General features: G+C 40.3%; 1 protein-coding gene across 3 annotated transcripts in view; it reads right to left on the reverse strand.

Annotated features, from left to right (window-relative positions):
* The window catches only part of EPB41L4A (erythrocyte membrane protein band 4.1 like 4A), a 262,636-nt gene that overhangs the window by 112,714 nt on the left and 128,749 nt on the right, over nt 1–21,173 (reverse strand). For all 3 annotated transcript variants that reach the window (XR_010792817.1, XM_066603055.1, XM_066603054.1), the window contains 3 exons: nt 19,764–19,842; nt 15,418–15,515; nt 5,442–5,562 (listed from right to left, as the gene is read on the reverse strand). Coding sequence is in view for 2 of the 3 variants with exons in the window: in XM_066603055.1 (XP_066459152.1) it covers nt 5,442–5,562; nt 15,418–15,515; nt 19,764–19,842 (298 nt within the window). In the remaining variant the exon portion in view is untranslated. The remainder of the gene's footprint in view (nt 1–5,441; nt 5,563–15,417; nt 15,516–19,763; nt 19,843–21,173) is intronic.

The raw sequence follows: 21,173 nt of genomic DNA on the forward strand, positions 1-21,173 counted from the left end.
ACTAGTAGTGGTTCAATTTAAGGGCTACAGCATTTCGGCAAGCGTCACACCCCTTTCATTGTTTACAGACTCCTCAGGTACCTAGCAGGAGCCTGGTACTGAACTCAGTGAATGGGACAAGCTGAAGTACAAGGCAGAATGACCCATCATGTTGAGTTACTGTAAACTCAGCACAGTGGCTTGCAGGTCAAGAAATCTCATCCACACACTAGGGAAAAAATGCAACATAAATCCACATGCATTGCAGATTTTAAATCCACTGCATGTCAATCCATGCTGTGGATTGGTTGCGGATGTGTTGAAGATTTAACCCATGCAGTTCAACGTGGAAGTCAAAATATGCAATTCATTTCAATTGTTGCAGATCAGCAGTGTATTTCCAGTAAAATTTGAAGGTAGGAAAACTTGTAAAATTAAAAAAACAAACAAACAAAAAAGTAGTAATCAACAACATTTTACTCAGCACCTCCCCACTCTCCCGCTGGTCATCAGAAGTGATGTGTAGTATAGACACGTGAATGCTGCAGGCATACACAGCTGTCATCGCGGGAGGCCAGGAGAGATCAGCTAAGGGGTTATATGGGAACGGAGAGAAGATGAAGCAGCTAAGATTTTTTTAAACCAATCCACAGCGGTGAATCCGCAAAAAAATCTACACCAAAATGGTGTGGTTTGTTGCAGAAAATCCGCCGCATGTTAACATACCTAAAGGTTCCTATTGAATTTTCGCAGGCGAAGATCTTGAACACCGTGGAAAAACTGATACAGAAAGTCTGTTAGGAAATTGTATAAATTTTCATTCTTCATAAAATTCCATGTGTTTGATGAAACCATAATACCCCTTCTCCTGACCTCCAAATTGTCATTACTAGGACGAATGAGACTCAACCACATTTTTACTGCACACAGCAAAAATGCAAGGGCGCCTTTACGCCCTATACTATTAAACATAAGAACAAAAATGCCAGTATTCCATGTAATTTATTAACAAGCCTTTTTTTATCTCTGAAAACCCCACTATCAATGAATCAACAATACTACTAACTACCAACGCTCCAGCAATACCCTTGATGTAGGAGCAGGTCAGATCTGGGAGCAGAAAAGAAGTTCTTCAATAACATGAACAGTATACTTTCTTTTCCAGAAGAAGGTGAACAGTGAAAGGTCAGTGGAAGTGAGCTGTTAGTATGCGGAGTATTCGCCATGAGGCACACCCTGCACTGCGGAGGTCCTGTAATCACATTAGAATATGCTATCCAAAAAAACCTTGGGAAAATGAAAAACTCATTAACTGCCAGACCTACACACAGGCCCTTGAGAATCTGCACAAAAAATCCACTTATTACACTCAAACCAATAATGTTTTACATATATTTGAGGAATGTGTTTAATTCCTATGTTTATTGTTTGTCTTAAAAAAAGCATATACAAAAACTGCAAATTCATCAACAAGTCATAAGACAGTCAATAGACAGAACACACAGGGGGCCAAGCCTTCTAGCAATACCACGTCAAGAAGGGTATCACATGGCACTGGAATATCCGGATGTGACCTCTGAGGAATCTTACAGATGTAATGTGTAAAGGTCACACGGGGCAGACAAGTTGTTCCCTTCGAATTATTGTAGGTGTTTAAATTTACATAATCCTGGATGTTAGAATCTACCGGTAGCACTACACACGTTATATAATGGCACGTTCGCAACGCCAAACAAAAGGTTTACCTCTTGGTAGTCTGCTACCTGCATGCTAAGGGGATGCAGCTATCTGCCCTCCTTAGTCAGTAAGTATATGGCCATTTTCTGTAATTGGTAATCTAAGGCTGTAAAAACATTTAAGCACTTAAAAAAGTAATGAAGGACTACTTTGTAAGTAAATGACACTGTTGCCCAATTACAAATCATTATCATTACAAATGACAACTTCAGTTAGACAGTACAAAAATAAATTCAGCCATATGTAAGGTTTAAGAAGTAACTATATCTTGTGCTGGGGGGATCACAGATAGAAAAAAAAACAACTATTTAATATCCCTACAATCTATGTGTAAAGTGCCTCACTTTCTATTTACTTTTCCTCTCAGTTATGTCCAACTGGTTCTTTTGTTGCATTTATCCCCAGTTTAACCATCAACGTACAAAAAAAGTTATATTCCAAATGGTGACAACATTATCAAAAAAGGAAATACATTTCACAAACCCCAAAGGCTCAAAATTCAATAGCTCAGAATGTTTTATATGGTAAGAACAGAGAGTTACGACAAACCACTTTAAAAAAAAAGTAGATTAAAAAAAAAGAAAGAAATCTGAATGTCTGGCGCTCATAGCAGTGATATGCTGTATTCCAAGGTGAATAAACATTAAAGAAAGAGGTGAAGCGGAGGTGAGCACATAGCTAAGGGCAATAATGGATATGGTGTCAGTCTTCCAACTCTCCCTATTTAGACTTCTAACAATGACGGTAATTACTTAGAATCATAGCAGTGTTCAGTCAACCTTAGCAGTAAAGACCAAAGAGCCCATGTAACCGGACAGCAAGTCAAAATTAGCTACAAAAATAAAATTACTGGTAGAGTGGGAATCTGATGACTCAGGATAAAGATAGTTGGATAAAACATACTAAAAAAGAAAAGAGAAATGGTGTTCAGCATTGTGTGAGAGCTGAGAAAACACCTGGTATACACATCAAACATATACAGAGGGCCCACTCAACAGATGGACTCCTTTTGGTCTTCATCTGGCCGGTAGAGGTCAGTAGACCTTTACTTCTACTACTGTATTCTATAAAAGTGGCAGTAAAATACAGCAACTGGGGGGGGGGGGGTCAGCCCTGTTGCATGCATCACTGGGGTCCGGGGTTGCAATCCAACAAAGTACTGTACTTTTCGCTCTATAAGATGCACTTTTCTTCTCCCCGAAGTAGGTGGAAAAAGTCAGTGCGTCTTCTAGAACAAACGTGCCGAAATTCAAGGTTGCCGGCCAATCTAAATCATGATCGCACAAACAAACTCGCAATCATGCGAGCATACATGTGATCATTTACTAGTTCTCTCACCTCTGCACTGCCGCCCTATACGTACCGCTGATTGGTGGTGAGCACTGACGGGAACTGCTCTTGCTCCCCCGCCTCCACGAATCAGCTTCCTCCATTCCTTGGCTCATACACGAGTGCCATTGTCACAGAGCTCTGGTGTTTAAGAACTCTGCTGCTCCGTCGCCGGGTACTATCCCCTGCACTGTCCCTGGGCGAGTTCAAAAGATTCTTTCCCCTATTTTCCGCCTCTAAAACATGGGTGCGTCTTATCATCAGGTGTGTCCTATAAAGCTCAAAATCTGGTACTACATAGACTTAGAGTTTGCATTTCCCAGTATTTGCTTGGGTCCCCTCTGGGTACTCTGGTTTGCTCCCACACTCCAAAAATATACTGATATGTTATTAGGCTTCCAATGAAATTTTCCCTATTGTATGTGTGTCTGTGATAGGGAAATTAGATTGTGATGCCCGCTTGGGACAGCGACTAATGTTTGGGATGACAACCTCTATATTGTTGCAGAATGCACCCTATGTGATGACATAAAAGCCAGGGCATGCCATTGCTATTTGGTATATATTTTTAAGCCCCCCAGGCCCATCCTGAAACAAAGTTGCGGAAGCAATATGTACAGAGTAGTACCCCATCTGATTTTTCTTTGCCACTACTGCAGCTCCTATCAATGCACTTGTTTCGGTTCTCTGCATAGCACCTGGTCAGAAACGGCAGTGAGCCAAGAAAAAGCCAAAGGGTTCGATTTGCTTCTTCTCTTAATAGGGTCATCATGCACTTCCTAATCCTGTCTGCCACCAATCATCAGCCATCCACAGCTATGTTAGGAATTCTTCCGTCATGGAGAAAGGCTTAAGCAATCGGTCTCATTAAACATTGTAACAAAGCCTCAGTTAGTGTGTATTTCTGATTATGACCCTCTGCCTATGTTTAAACCATTCTGATTTCTGTGTTCCATTACATTGGCTCTATATTTTGGACTCTGCTATGGTTTGCTGCCAGCCCTGACTTCCGCTTGTTCCTGCACTATGCCCCTGTGCAAACCTACAGGTACTGCGCCTCAGCCCAGCGCTGTGTAAGCAGCCACTTAACTGGGACTGTCTCTGTGTGTGTGTAACAGCTTGAGGATCCCGCAGAAAAGATTTTATCCCATTTGGAGGAATTAAATGTGAAAAACAGGTTTCCCAGGTGCGGCCACCTCAGATAACCCACAGCTAAACTGGTGTGTGGCAAGGTTGATCCACATCCTGAATGAAGCCAAGAGAGGCTGGTAGAAGTAAGGAACTCTGCCAACCACCATTCCCTATTGTTCTAGTGATAAGTAAGGGTCAACGTGCGGATTCCAAATATCTTCTAACATATCTCTACCAGTCATATGATAGAAAGGCAATTTCTATATAACCATGTTTTCCGCTGTTGTTGTGTAGAGATTTTACACAATATGATCAAAGGTGTACAGTTTTTGTAACTTTTTTACTTCAACAGTTTGCAGTACTTCACATATGATTTTCTATAGAAAACAAGAAAAATTCCTTAATTTTTTTTTTAAGAAAACCAAACCTCTTTATCATTGCAAAAACTTCCATGTACTAACATGATAGTATACGCAGGGTTACATTTCACATTGATAATGCTGCTTCTTCACAGGAAGTGGGAGAAAGAGAGCCATGAAAGAAATCCTTTCAGCTCCATACGATAGCCTTGGCTATTAGACCACCATTCTGCCAACCGCTTTTCCTGTCATCACTATTAAACCTGTAGCACAACATGTGTCCTTTAACAACATTGGAAGTCCCCATTAAATTTACAACAAACTTACTGATGGCTCCTGACTGAGGGGTGCTGACCACAAAACAACCTGGTTTTTATTTAAAGAATGAAAATACAATATTGCTTCTAACTTGCTCCAAGAAGGATTTTTCCATTTGGGTATGCCAAGTTTTTATAATTTTCTACTGGCCATAAGAGTGACTTCCTGTAAGCAACAGCTGTGATCAGTGACACTAAAATGTACCAAATTCTAACCCAAAACAAATCAGCTCTGTTTTCATCTGTTATATCTACCAAACTTGGAGGCAATAAACTTTGCTCCTAATAAAACCGTGTCAACAAGTTAACACATTTTATATAGATTCTTGTCACATGCCAATAAATCAGTTGTGAGAGATCTTATATGGGCTACATTCAGGTCAGGGTGCCAAGGTTACTCGGAAGTCATCACTTGTCAACAAAGACGACACCTCCTGGAAGACTAGGGCTCAAAAGAAGTCAATATCATGCAGCCCAACCGGTAATGGAAAAATGTAGAGCACCTTTCAATCAAGGTCTGTCCATTAATTTTCTCTTCTGCATATGTTGCACCCAATCCTTACTGGACACTGTTAATACAAATACTTACATTAGTGTTTTATGTATACGCTCAATGGCTTCTTCCAGCTCTTCCTTCTGGTCAGGTGCAAAGCGATATTCTGACACATAACCAGTGAGGTTCTTAAATGGATCATAGTCACCAAGCTCCGCTGCAAAACACAGAAGCTGCCATTAATGTCTAATGATTATAAAATACTCCAGCACTATTAGTTCTCTTATTTTTTGAACACTAATGGAAATTGATAATCTTAACTATGAAGTGTACAATTTAAATTCTGGAAATCCAATATGGAGATGGACGCAGAAAAAAAAAAAAAGAACCTAGAGTTCATTGTACGGAATACACTACATTGTTGGCTATAATAGAGGTTCAGTAATAATGTAAACATATAGTACCATTGTATTAAAGTTCTAGAAGCAACTACAACATACACAGGGGAGCGGGGAGTAGTTCTTTGTGACCAGGTTTGTCCTTGTGACCTGCTGCACAAACAAGCGAGTTCAATAGAACTGAACGGAACTAGTATCCTCCATACGGCAGCCCACAAGGACATAGCTGCAGCCACCTCTTGCTCCCATGTACATGTTGTAGCTGCCTGCACAATATACAGGACTGTGCAAACGTTTTTGGGCCCCCTGTCCACGGCAATATTCCGCCACGGGGACGAGGGGGGCGCTGACAGGTCTCAGCAGTGAGCCTATCTAATAGATAGGTTGCGGTGCAGAATCGCCTCTGCTCGCAGCATTCAGCAAATTAAATCCTGCGAGCAAAGAATCGCTATGATTATCCGCTCGTGGATGCCGGCACTGCGATTTCCATAGCAACACTATGGAAAGCTTTGTAGAGCGCGATCCATGGGTGATTTATTGCCCGCGGATCATCACCTTTTGACAGGCAGCCTTAAGCAAGTGTGAAAAAATTGCTGCAAAGCAAGAATGCTTTTAACAATAAATGTTAATACTGTAGTTTATTTTTGTCAATTAACAAAATGCTAAGTGAATGAACTAAAGAAAAATTAAGTCAAATCAACATTTGGTGTGACCACCATTTGCCTTCTAAACAGCATCAATTCTTTGAAGTACATGTACACACACTTTTTAAAGGAACTCTGTAGGGAGAGAGCTCTCCTTGATGTTTGGAACAAACTACAGATCTTCTGTTGATGTCGGTTTACTTAAATTCTTCTGACTCTTCATGTAATCCCAGACAGGCTCAATGATGTTGAGATCAGGCCTATGTGGTCACCATATCATCACTTCCAGGACTCCTTGTTCTTCTTTACACTGAAGATAGTTCTTAATGACATTGGCTGTATGTTTGGGTTTGTTGTGCTGCTGCAGAATAACACTGCCCAACAATCATTTTGTTCCGGGCTCAAAATTAGCATATGCTTATGTATTTCCACCTGCTGAATTGAAAAATCACCATAAAAATGACCGATTAGCTCTTGCTTTGGAGATACAGTGACATGTCATTTTTTAGAGTTTACATTTTTATTTTGTGGGAATATTTTTTTTTGGGGGGGGGGGGGAGTTGTCACACCTTTTAACTGACATAACACAATGTTCTCCATATGGTTTAGCAGAAGCCCACAAACCATACAGATGACTGCTATTTCTGCCTGACTTTGCCTATAATGGCAGGATTGTCAATGAAGATAACAGGAACTGTTCAATACCCAAATCTTCCATCTGCTATTCGACCTATTCCAGATTCAGATAGTTTACCAGTTCCAACTCCACCCCAACAGTATGAGCTTGAAGTAGAAAATGAAGAAAGTGTAAAAAGAAGAACCTAACACATTCCACATTACATGACCCTGACTTTGAGGTAAAAGATGATACATCGCACAGACAGAGTCAAGCGGATTTGAGTGATCTCATTCGAGACTTTGACTTGTCAAAGGAGAAGGCGGAACTTCTAGGGTCAAGACTACAGCAATGGAATCTTCTCCAACGTGATGTCAGGGTCTCCCAGTACAGAGAACGTTATAGGGATCTTCTTTTTTTGAGAACGAAAACAATCTGGTTGTTTGCTGTGATGTTAATGGCTTGATTACATTTTTGAATTTGAACCATGATCCAACTGGATGGAGGCGATTCATAGACTCCTCCAAGCTTCGTTTGGAATCTGTATTACTTCACAACGGCAACTGTCTTCCTTCTATTCCTGTTGGTCATGCAGTTCACATGAAGGAGACTTATGCAAACATGACAGCCCTCCTCGACTCAATCAAATATGCTCAACACAAGTGGAAAATCTGTGGCGATCTAAAAGTCATCGCTGTACTCTTAGGAATGCAACTGGGGTACACTAAATACTGTTGCTTTTTATGTATGTGGGACAGTAGGGATAGGAAATCACATTACATTCAAGCGGACTGGCTTGCAAGAAATCTTGACTCTACCGAGAAAAATGTAATTGCCGAGCCTCTCGTGGACCCAAAAGATGTTCTTCTTCCACCGCTTCATATAAAGTTGGGTTTAAAGATACATTTTGTCAAAGGTATGAACCAGGAAGGACAGGCATTTAAGTACTTAGGACAAATTTCCTAGATTGAGTGATGTAAAGGTTAAGGAAAGTATTTTTGGGCCACAAATTCGACAACTTGTAAAGGATCCTGCATTTGACCAAATTTTGGAGGCTGTTCTGAAAGCCACAGGCTGCTCCTTTTGGTTTGGGCCCGGTATCCATTTTGGGGTGCAAGTCTTCATTCATGTGTGCTTTACAAAAAAGACTTTTTAAAATGACACAATTTGCAAATAAATGAAAATCGTACTTGTTAGCCTGACATTATAACATGTTAATGCTGCCATGTTACCGGTGTAACATGGCACCATTTACATGTCATAATGTAAGGCTAAGAAGTATAGTAACCGTCCGCCTAAGGCTGCAGCGTTAGGACACATATATGCAGGCGCTGCAGCCTCAGTGCTCCTTGCCAGACCCCATTTCATTCACACGCACTATGCTCCCCGCTGGCTGCTCACCTCTCCATCGCAGTGGCCCCCTCATGCCTTCGTCCCGGCCGCCGGCTGTCAGCTGAGTTGCGCCGGCCACATCAGTGGTGAGTAACGACCGCGGGCGGGAAAACACAGTCTGGGGGAAAAACACGGCATGCAGCGCTTCTACAATTAGGCCGCTGCCGCCTTCTTATACGCCGCCACTGGGGAACGCACTTGCTCCTGGGGGTGGGCGGCTGATGCGAGCCAGGCCGCTCTATGCCTTCTCTATTCCTCTTTAGTGTGCTGTCAGGACCTGGAGCCTAACACCCTGTGCAGCCAATCAGGGATTCCTGGTGGCGTCAAGATAAACTAATACCAACAAAGTGTTCCTCAAAATGTTAATAAATTAATGTTAAATTTGTAAATCCTCTAAATGGTTAAAAAAAAACAAAAACACGAAAGTTTTCAAATCTTTGTCCAAAATAAAGTAAACAGATGAAAATATATATCTTATAAAAAATCTGTACACATATTTGAAATATTGCAATTGAAAATGTGAAAAAAATTATAGTTTTTTCAAAATTTTCCCAATTTTGGCGCTTTTAATAAATATGCATAAATTCTATCGGTCTTTTTTCACCACCTAAATGAAGTACAATATGTGATGAAAAAACAATGTCAGAATCACTTGGATATGCAAAACCTTTACGGTGTTATTCCATGTTAAAGTGACACATGTCAGATTTCCAAAATTTGACCTGGTCATTAAAGGGGTTGTCTCGCGAAAGCAAGTGGGGTTATACACTTCTGTATGGCCATATTAATGCACTTTGTAATATACATCGTGCATTAAATATGAGCCATACAGAAGTTATTCACTTACCTTCCCTGCGCTGGCATCCCCGTCTCCATGGCTCCGTCTAATTTCAGCGTCTAATCTCCTGATTACACGCGCTTGCGCAGAAGGGTCTTCTCCCATCTGTTCGGTCCGGCACGAGCGGCATTCTGGCTCCGCCCCTTCTACGCGTCATCGCGGAGCTCCGCCCCGTCACGTGTGCCGATTCCAGCCAATCAGGAGGCATTAATATGGCCATACAGAAGTGTATAACCCCACTTGCTTTCGCGAGACAACCCCTTTAAGGCGCAAACAGGCTTCGTCACCAAGGGGTTAAATTTCTATTTTGTTAATTCCCTTTGCATTTTGCTAAATTTACAAAAACAAGCTAGTAACACTTCTATTTTTGAACACATTTTTACTTTGCAGCATTCTTCCATCCTGCCTAAAATATTTGCACAGTATTGTATATTACAGTGTTAACACTTGATGTGCTGACACTTTGTATCATGTTAACATTAAGAGAACAACTTTAGACAATTAAAAGGGGTTACTGTATCTCACCAGGGTAGTGTTAACTAATAAAAATCATTGTGTGAGAGAGAATTAAAAATTTCTCAATAACTTACATTTATTTTTTACAGTACAATAAAAAAAATCCTGAGGCAATTCCACAAAACTGCTCCACATGAATGCAGGATATTTTATACAAGAATCTGGGCATTAATATTTTTAAGTAAATTACCAATTGTGCATCCACAACTGTGGCATATACATAATGATTCGGTGTAACATTCCTGAAGCCTACAAATAGGACGTGTAAAGAAGACTCAAGCAGACGGCAGCTTTTCCTCTGGGAAATCAGGCCTAAAACCCATTTCGAGGAAAGATAGAGCTAAGCACTTTTTAATGCATTTGTAAATGTTAGCTTGCTAGAACATACAATAGCTAAGCTTATCATTACTTTCTGGAAGGACATTAATAAGAAATATATATTAATAGAAGGTGCTGTGTGTATTTTTACATCTTAGGCTAGATTTGCTCTATCTTGGGGATTGACATTTTAGCATATGTTTGGCAGGGAAGAACTTGAAGGTTGTTTGTGTGTGATAAAAACTCAACTTCAAAGTTCTATTTATTGTAAGAAAAGCTTTTCAATTGAAGGGAGTTAACAGCAGAACATTATTATACTGGTGCCTCTTCGGCAAAAGAGAAACTTTCCAGCGTGCCGAATCTTCTCCTGAAGGGGCCTTCTTCTCGAAAGAAAGCCAAATGAGCTTTTCTGAGAAAAGGACACAAAAATAATGATAAACAAGAAAAGCGTTTAATCCTCCTCTGTTCAAAATAGCTGATTATTTGTGTGTGCTGGGTTTTTCTGTATCCACTTCTGGGATCCAAGTTCTTTTAAGCATCTTCAGCCTATAGAAATCCGTCATTATTTGTTATCTGATGCAGGACTGTGCTAACCTCATTGACATTCCTCACATTCAGTTTCCTTCATCCATCCGGAAACACTATAATGGTGTAAGAACGGATTAGACTGGGTATTATAAACTTAACAGCAACCTAAAAAAGTAGGGCCAAAGAATGGTCTCATCACCAGTAACATATTGGAAGCACCAAGTCAAGTTTATAATGTTTTTTTTTTCATTTATCAACAGAGGGCAATAGTTAATGTTCTGTAACCCCCTAACAAGTAGCACAATGCATCAATTATAGACTAATTAATAAAAACTATAACTGGGTTACTATGAGTTAAGCTACATTTGCACAGATTACTAAATCTATTGGGTGTTTTTTGCTGATTGGATAAAGCTAATGTATACTAAGGTCCTTTTACAAAGGCAGATTATCGGGCCTGAACGTTTCTCCTAACACTCATTGACTCGACAATTGTGCCGTGTAAAGGGATCAATAATCAGCTAAGGGTTCCCTGTGGAGAATTCAGCACCATGGACAGCAGACACAGCCTGCGGTCCTGCTTATCAGCTGTTCTGCTGGCAGGGTTAAGAACTGAGAACAGCTGTAACAATGTTATTAGCTGTAATCAGCTCTCTGTGGGCAGAGCACAGCCTGCAGTCCTGCTTATCAGCTGTTCTGCTGAACAACAGTTTTCAAGCAGAACTGAAAACCGTTGTTTGGTCGAATAGTGCAAGATGGGCACAATTAGACACAATGACTATCACTCAAGAGATGGCTTTTGATTGATAATCATGCCTTAATGGGCCTTTATTCAATGCTTGATCATTCAGTTTAAGCTCACTGATCCTTGGTTTATCTCATAGATTCAACAGGGAGATAAATAGCCGACTTTCGAAGATGAATGATCATACTAGCAATTATTCATCCCCCATGTAAAAGAAAGTGAAACAAGTGCTGATCGACCTCTATGTCAATCATCACTTGTTACTTTGGGCTGAGAACTCAGCTTGCCTAAAAGGGTCTTAAGGGTACTATACAAAAAACACTATCAACCGCCACTAGCACTCAAGTTTTACAAAGTGCATTCAAGTTCTTATGTCTCCTAATGTTTTTTTAGGAATAGGAGCAGATAGACACATTTTAGAAGATACAGGCATTCTTTGGAGATGAGTGACAGAGATGGCAGCATTGTCCAGTGCACAAACGCCACATGACAGCAGCTGGCATTAGTGGAATGTTCAGTACTTAAAATAGTGACGTTCACGTTTCAAGAAAAGCAGGTAATCATCTGGTTTTTTTCCACTTGTGTGGAATGACACCCACCGACATTTATAGTCAGTGGCGTGAGACATGTGGTCATGGATGTGAAATGGATGTGTCATGGATGTGAAAAATGTGGGTTCATGGGTGCAGCAGTTCAAAGGTGGCCTAACATCATGTGAAAATGAACAAAAGGGACCTCGGCCATGCACCAGCTTGTCCAACAACATGATTGAACGATTGAAGCAAGTGGTTATAGAGGACCACTGATTGACTATGGAAAAGATTGCCTGCAAACTCTGCATTTCCATAGGATCTGTGCACACTTAGATGCAAAAGGTTTCCTCTAGGTGGGTGCTGCGAATGTGGACAGATGATCACAAGATGGCGCACATAGAAATATGTCAGGTGATTTTGACGTGACAACTGTATGAATGGTACCTTCATTCTGTCAATTGTCACAATGGATGAGACATGGATGCCGTTCTCATTCCTGAAACCAGATGGAAACACTGACTTACCACCAAAGAAATTCCGGGTTACCACCAGTGCTGAGAAAATGATGGTAGCCACTTTTTGGGACAGCAAAGGCGTAAACCTAATTTTTATAGGATACAAAAAGACTTATGTGATAGAGAAGTTCCTTCCTGCATTGCAAGAAAAATGTTTGGAAAAGATTGCACATGTGGTCTTCCATCAACAAGACAGTGCTCCTCCTCATCAGGCGGCCCTTATTCCGGGGTTTCTTCATGGCAACAACTATGAAGTAGTTCCTGAGACTCTCTAATCACCTAATCTTGCATCTGGCGATTTTTGGCTTTTTCAAGAATGAAGGGCGCTCTCCGTGATCGCATGTTTTCCAGTTGTGCCGTTTTTGCATCAGCAAATTTCCAGTGGGCAAAACACATCCCTAAAGAAGCGTTTGCAGTGGCCATGCAATCATGGTGTTTACATTGTGAAAAAAAGTGCCGATACTGTAATTGCCATGCTGAACCCAATGATTAGCTCTGAATAGCTAGTAATAAAGGAGCTAGGTACAAACACCATAAGGATGCCTATACACAGTACAGATACCCAATGCAATCGCAAGCGAATATCTGCTGATTGACAAAGCAGTGACGAGCCCAGATGCTGCCCAGACATCAGCTAGTGAGCTGCCTGCGGTTGGAACAGCAATCCACACGGTGTATGGGCACCCTAACACAAAGATAAAACAATACAAAGTAGCAGGAGCATTCAGTCTTAGTCTTATGAAGAAGTTCTGTTGAGTCAATTGTCATCTTTGAGTAAGAGAGTATTAGCCCTGTAATCACATGCTTAGAGTCCCAAGATCCTTCAGTCTAAGCATCACTGTTTTACATTTCATGCTCTGACAAAGCATTTGACCAAATATAACGTTGATCAAATATAACGTGTAAAATGAAACAGTCCTAAAAAATGTAAGAAATAGACTGAAAAAGTTGGAAATTTTAGCCCAAATATGGCAAACTTTGAAATTTGTGACTTTTTTCAGTCAAAATACTGCCATTGATAAATGCCTCACATTGGGGCTTATTTTTCAAAATATGACAGTTTTCTGTTGCAAATTATGCCAGAAAACGGTCTTACATGTTTGTGCCACATTTATCATGTGTGTTTAGACATTAACAGTTTTTCTGACTTGTCCAAAAATTGTGACAAATTGTGACAAAAATTTGGCACTATTTGTGAGTAAATTAAGCCAACTAATAGGTGAGCATTGAAGTTGAAGTCGGCTTCCCGTGACAAAAGAACATGCTTTATTTAGTGCTTAGTGCCAAAAGAACATCAGTGCAAAGGACGGTTTAAACCCGACATGGGTCTTGATCACCTTAGGTGGTCTTAACTTAAGGCCCATTTACATGCAAAGATAACCTTTCAAATGACTGAAATATTTTGAGATCCATTTGCATAAAATGTTAATGGTCAGTAACACTTTATCATTTTCATTTGCATGTAAAGGGGCCTCCAGCAGCTGTCTGCAGAGCCCAGAGTGTGATTAATCACACACCCAGCTGTGCACACAGCTGCATTGTTCTGCTTGAGGTTGCCAGCAGAATACAATGTTATCTGCCAACTCCCATGGAGATAACAGCCAGCTGTCTACTGGGAGATACTTTATCTCTCACTAGCTGAATGATGGATTTTAAGTTCACTTTAAAATCATTATTCAAGCGAAAACTGAAAGATGCCTGTGTTTACATGTAACGATTATCGCTCATTTTCGGGTGTTTGAATGAATTCTGAGCAATAATCATTACGTGTAAATGGGCCTGTAGACTAGACAGTTTTAAAATTCGACAGACTTATCACTTAGTGATAAATTTGGGGCAATTTAAGGTCACTCTCACACAGCCCTCTTTTTTTTACCATGATTAGCACGGTGTTTGAAAAGCTGTGCTAATCGCGGTACAATGCCTCCATTGATTTTAATGTTCCCTTGCAGACTAGTGCTTTTTACCGTGGCATTTCTAACGCTGTCTGCACTATTTCAGTGTGTTTTAGCGCTGTTTAACGCTCCTCATCACGCATCACAATGATGGGGGTGCTTTAAAAAATACTGTCAAACGCTGTAGCATGCATTCAAAAATGCCGCACAAAATTGCGGCCAAACCCTGCAATTTCAAACGTGGCGTTTTGCGAATGCACGTGTGAGCAGCCTAAGATTGCCTGCATTGTCTAACTTTTAGACAATGCGCACACACATTTTTCGCAGAAAATCTGAAAGAAATGAGAGGATATCATTTTCAATAAATATTAGATTAAGTTTTATCAGGTTATTAAAAAATTAAAAAGTAATCAGCCTTTTAGGCGATCTAAAATCTGTAGCATGTGACTAAGCTTTAGGCTGGCTGTCCACGGGCGATATATTTCATAGCGTGATCCGTTGTGATAAATTGCACGCGGATCACGCTTGAAATGCTTTCCATAGGTAACTATGGAAAGTGCAGCCCGATGCACACAAGTGGGAAATTTATAGCGATTTTCCACTCCTGTCTAAAAAATCGTGGCATGCTGCGATTTGCCAGAAAGAACCTATCATTCTGATAGGTTAATCATGGAAAATCGCGGTGACTTTAGTGTTCTTCCGCAGCGTTAAAGCGCATCGCCCTTGGACAGGCAGCCTTACTCTCACTACTGTATATGACTAATGTAGCAATTATATGAAAATTAGATTATTTATGGCAAAAAACAGTAAGAGCTTCAGACCTACAACTACTTGTAAGTGTTGTTGGATAACTTCTAAACTAAGAACAATAACTTCAGGCTAGAAGCAAGATTTCTGAAGCTGTAGGATTAGTATTTTATATACACCAATAAGAAAAAAAATCATTGAGATACACCTATGTATATCTACCGGAAGAGTTTTTAGGCATTTAGTAGTTGAGCTTATTTTCTTATTCTTCATATTTCTATCCACTCTTCCACAATTACCGTACTTATTTTAACTTCTATCTTTATAAGTGTAATTACTCTACTTTGATTCAAGGCAACAAAATGTCCAGTTTATTTCCATTCTTACATTGTATGGCATAGGCTCCAAGCTGAGCAGCAATGTTGATCGGACAAGGCAACCGACCTTGTAAAACATCCTGTTTCACTTGCAAAAAGAACTGATACCTAAAATAAAATGAAATACAAATTTACAGAAGATCAGCATCTTTCATCTTCAACTAAAATGATGACATTAAACACAAGTGTAATACTCAAGATACTGCAAACAACAAACATAACTGCCATACGAATTAGACTAGAATCCATGTTATTTGTTAGCTGTCACTGTGCAACAATTCCAAACATCATGTCCAACATCAAAATGATTGGCAGTACAGCTTTCAGGGTATAAAATGAGAATGTGGGGATAGAGATAAAGACAAAGGCTTTCTACAATGGTTTAAAATAAAAAAGTTTAGCAATATACTTGTTGGTGAGTTCAATTAAAGATTGCACCAAAGCAGCCAGATGTACAATGTCAATAAAGGATTCTTATAACTTGAACGGCACATCATTTTTTATCACTGCCTCTTTAGGGCTCAGTCACACGGGCGTTTATTGCCGCGATTTGCGCATGCGCATGAGTCCGGCGATTTTTTAAAACCATTGCTTTGCAATGGTATCGGACACATGAGCGCTTTTTATGCGCTCGTCCGATAAATTAGAGAACAGAAATCGCAGATCGCACCTATCTGCGATCTGCGATTCCTGTTCTCTTCTCTATATGCGCTCAATGGGGCCGGCGGCAGCAGCGCTGACCCCAATGAGAACATATAGAAGATAAATCATTCTTCTCTGCCACAGCTGTAACAGCTGTGGCAGAGAAGAACGATGTTTGCCCATTGAATTCAATGGAGCGGCAATACAGCCGCTCCATTGAAAGCAATGGGCTGCCGGCGTGCGCGGGGTTAATTGTCGGGAAGGGGTTAAATATATAACCCCTTTCCTGCAATGCATCCTGAAAAGTGAAAAAATAAAAAAAAATGTATGTACTTACCTGCTCCCGGCAGCTGAAGATCCCGGCGGCCGGCCTGCAGTGGGTGTGAAGGGGGTGTGACTCAGGCTTGCCCCTGATTGGCTCAGCCTGAGCCAATCAGAGGCTGATCTCAGTCACACCCATTCATGAATTCATGAATGGGTGTGACTGAGACTTGCTTCTGATTGGCTCAGCGCTGAGCCAATCAGGGGCAAGCCTGAGTCACACCCCCTTCACACCCACTGCAGGCCGGCCGCCGGGATCTCCAGCTGCCGGGAGCAGGTAAGTACATACATTTTTTTTATTTTTTCACTTTTCAGGATGCATTGCAGGAAAGGGGTTATATATTTAACCCCTTCCCGACAATTCATCCCACACTCGCCCGCAGCGCTTGCATTCAATGGAGCCGCTGTATTGCCGTCTCCATTGAATGCAATGCGCTGGACAGCTCCGGCCCGTTTCTAATGAAACGCGGCTAGGAGCAGATTTTCGGGCGATTTTTGGGCCGATTTTTCGGCGCCGGTCACGCGATTTGCGCATGCGCATCCGTCCTGCGATGCGCAAATCGCGTGAAAAAACGCCCGTGTGACTAAGGCCTTAGGGTATATTTACACATGGCGGATTTGCTGTGAATTTTCAGCAGCTAAAAAATCCACAGCAGTAAATCTGCAGAAAATAGGGAAGTCTATGGAAAAATGCCTAGAGCATGCTGTGCTTTGAAGAAAAAATGCTGTGGACCCCCCCAAAAATACACCAAAAGTAAAGCAAAATGCCACAAAAAAATGCACTTTGCTTTGCCTTTTCTAACTCCTTATTGATCTACAGCTGACATCTGAAAGCAGCGTTTGCCCAAGAAAAAAAAACATGGCAAAAAAACAGCACCAAAATGAAAAACTGTGTTTTTCCTACAAAAGATGTGCATGAACACACCCAAAGTATGGCTTCACATAGCCAGTTTTGGATGCTGTAGCCAAAGCTGGGGGTAGATCTAAAAAATAGAAAAAGTCAAAACGAAGGACTTATACAATTTCACTAGTTTTTTGAACATAGTAGTGGATATAGAAGAGGAAAAAAAGTATGTGTAAACAGCATAAAAAATTAAGGCATGTGCTCAGTTTACAGAAAACTTTTCCTAGAGAGGTGTTTTGAAGAGACTGTTGTAAAAGTGGCAGCAGTGTGGCTTAGTGATTATCTGCAATATCTGCATTGTGTCTGTATGTTCTTTCCATGATTGTGTGCCCCCCCCCCCCCCCCCATGAACCCTTATAAATATTCTATAGGACCAATTAAAAGACCTAATAGTTGTCCGTAAATAAGCCAGCAGGTACTTCTTCTTCTGATAGAAAAAGTCCCATTTCAGGGATACTAGAAAGCATGCCATGTGATAACTGAACATCCCGCTCTGCTTTAAAATAATCCAAGGTATCATGGATGTAGCTTTATCTATGTGGCTATCATCCAATCAATTCAGCTGGTCAAGCAGTTAGTATAGAGGGCACACTTATGAGCATAGTTTTAGGGACACTCAACAGGTCCAGGACTACCACTGGCTTAATTTCATAGTTTAGGATAAAAATTTGTCCTAGTAACAGACTGCAGCTTTGGGACAAGTCACCATTTTTTTCGTATTAACTAAAAACATATTAATCTGTTTTTATTTTCTAAGCCTAGGACTTTCTAAGAAAATCTAAGGATTTTCTAAGCTACTTGTCCAGTTCCTGGAGAAGATTTCTTTGTCTTGGTGCCGTTTGAGAGTGGGCTTCTTCAGCTGCTGTTATACAAGTCAGATGATGCTACCTCCCAGTGATGCGATGCAAGTTATAATTTTTATATATAGATAACGATGGGATGTAATTTGCAATCGTTATACTTTGTGATGGGATGTAAATTCCATCCTTTATTCTTTGTATTTACGGTAGATATTATCCTTTGTATATAAAAATAATAATTTACAAAAGGAGAACAATTATTCATCATTATGCCCGATTATCACTTAATTTGAGTAAACTATTATTGTTAAACCTCCCAGGTTGTCTTACTCTCTTTAAAGCCGTATCCAAACCTAAGTCTTGCTTCTTAAAGAAAACCGCTTATAAATGTTAGACAAAAACATATTTAATAGAAATATCTCAGTAAGACAAATCAGTAGGACAGAAGCTCTTCTGTAAGGGTTATTCCGGTGCACAGCAGTGCTCAGGTTCAGAACAAATATAATATGTTTAGAGCTTCTGAAATGACTGATGTCTATAATGCTTTATCAGCGGGGAACCACCTGGAAAATCAATTTAATATAAATGAATGAGCTGAAATTGTAAAGTTTTTATACTTTCAGCACACAGAAGTCATTAATGTGATGTTACTTTGAAGTACTGTAAAAGTTTTCAGCAACATATACTATATTTATTAGTGGTATATATTGGATTAAGGATATAGTAGCCATTAGAGTCTTGTACCTATGTACATTGCCTTTAATATCGATTACAGGTACCAACTTCTAGTACATGTTTTTTTTAACTGTGTTGAATGCAATGACATCGCCATCTACCGTGTTTCCCCGAAAATAAGATAGTGTGTTATATACATTTTTGCCCCAAAAGAGGTACAGTGTCTTAATACTTACCTAGCAGGTGCCGTTCATGTCCCTCTCGCTACTCTCCATGCGCAACGGCATTCTTCCTTGTCATCCTCACCGCCTTAAAAATCATTCTCTTCCTGGTAACATGGGTTTAATACCCTGCTTCAAGCAAGAGTATGCTGTGATTGGCTCAGCGATGCAGCCTGAAACAATCATGACCGGCACTTGATAAGCCAATCGCAGCCATTCAGTGATTGACATCACTGAATGACTGTGATTGGCTCATCGAGCACCGGCCGTGATTGGCTGAGGCTGCTGTCCTGAGCCAATCACAGCATTTTTTTGCTGGAGGCAGTGTACTCAACCCACGTTACCAGGAAGAGAATGCTTTTGCAGCGCTGAGGATGACCAGAAAGAATGCTGGCGCGCCTGGAGAGCAGTGAGAGTGATGGAGACGGCACCTACGAGGCGAGTATTCTTTTTTTCATGTAGTGTAGATAGGGCTTATTTTTTGGGGAGGGCATATATTTCAATCCCTCCTACCGAAAATCAGGGTAATCGGGGTCAGTCTTATTATCAGGGAAACACGGTATATACAGAATGTAGCTTGCTACAGATGGGACAAATTTTAGCTTGATTGCAATAGCAGGGCACAGAAAGTTGTCTTTTCCTAACCCATTAAAAATGTATTGTTCTCTTGTCTTAACATAACAAAACCCATTGTGAAGTAATTAAAAATGTTAATAAACTACTCTGATAGCATGGCACACTGTGATAACACGTCATGTTAAGAGTCAAGCTAAAGAAAAACCCATCTGTATACCTGGTTATCTCTTCCTTCAGTTTACATGGATCTTCAGTGTAGAATTTAACCCCAAAATATAGAGTGTAGGGAGGTCCAGCTATAAAATAATAATTAAAAAAAAGTAGAAAAAAAAATGTTACATGTGGAATATGTTTTACATCATATAATGGTTTATAATAGTAGCAGTAACTCTACATTGAACACTTATATTATAAGGTGGAAGGCACCAGTACTGACGTCTTACTAAAGGCCCATTTACACGGAGCGATGATCGCTAAAAAAATTGTTTAAAAGCGATTGTTTTAGTTATAACCGTTGCTTCTAAATATGCGCTCATCGTGCACTGCTAGTTGATCGCTGAATTCAGTCCAACCTAAAAATTGTCAGTCAGCCTTATCAGCAGTTCTCCACGGGTAGTGCTGATAGCATTGTTTCCCACTGGAGAACAAAGGAACTGAAAGCAGTTAATAGCCGGAGGGCTTTTATATGCTTTAACTGCTATTAACTGCTTTCAGCTAAGGCTTTATTTGCACACTTAATTGCTCCTAAGTAGCTGAGTAGCTACTTAATAGTTTATACAAAATGATCGCTCAAAGCTGTCACTCAAACTGAGTGATCTTTGAGCGATCATCAGGACGTGTAAATGGGCCTTAAGCCAACAACAGGCAGTACAATATATAGGCGTGTGATATCCTGATGCTGGTTCCCCAACATGAATGTCATATGATATTCAAGACAAAGACCTGCTAATTGTGGGATTTACAAAAGCATTAAACTAGTGGGTGCACCTATGATATACAGCACCCTCCACCAACACGGTTATGAAAGTGGATCTTCAGATTTCAGGTTTCAAAATGTTCAAATTGGAGTTGGGATCCGGTTTCTAACTTTCAACTCACCCTATGTATAGGAATACTTAAATCAGCTGCACAGAAACAGTAGCACTCTTGTGGTATGGCTGTGTCTACTATTGTAGCTTAGCTCTTTTAAATTAACCCCTTAGTGACAAGCCTATTTGTCTTATAAACCAAGCAATTTTCATCTCTTGCAGTGCGATGATATAGCTTGTTGACATTACCGTTTTTTGGGGGATGAGTTCTATTTTTTTAATGGTACCACTCTGGAGTACAAGGCTACGAGGTACGAGGCAAGATGGAAAAAAGCCCAGAAATTACAACATGGTTTTTGCATTTTGTTTTTACAGTGTTTTCATGCGTTTTTTGGGTTTTTTTTAAACTGGATTTTTTAGTCTTAAACTGAACTTGATGGAACATTTTGACACTATTTTTTAGTATCTTCAAGAGGACTTGAAGATACAATCATTAAGCTGTCATCATAGGCTTAGTAGAATTCACTACATAAGTAATGCAGTGCATTATTCTTATAGGCTCTGTGGGAGGCAGGGTCTAATAGGCAGAATTACATAGC

The sequence above is a fragment of the Eleutherodactylus coqui genome, chromosome 5 (genome assembly GCF_035609145.1).
Source record: "Eleutherodactylus coqui strain aEleCoq1 chromosome 5, aEleCoq1.hap1, whole genome shotgun sequence".
NCBI classification, from domain to species: domain Eukaryota; kingdom Metazoa; phylum Chordata; class Amphibia; order Anura; family Eleutherodactylidae; genus Eleutherodactylus; species Eleutherodactylus coqui.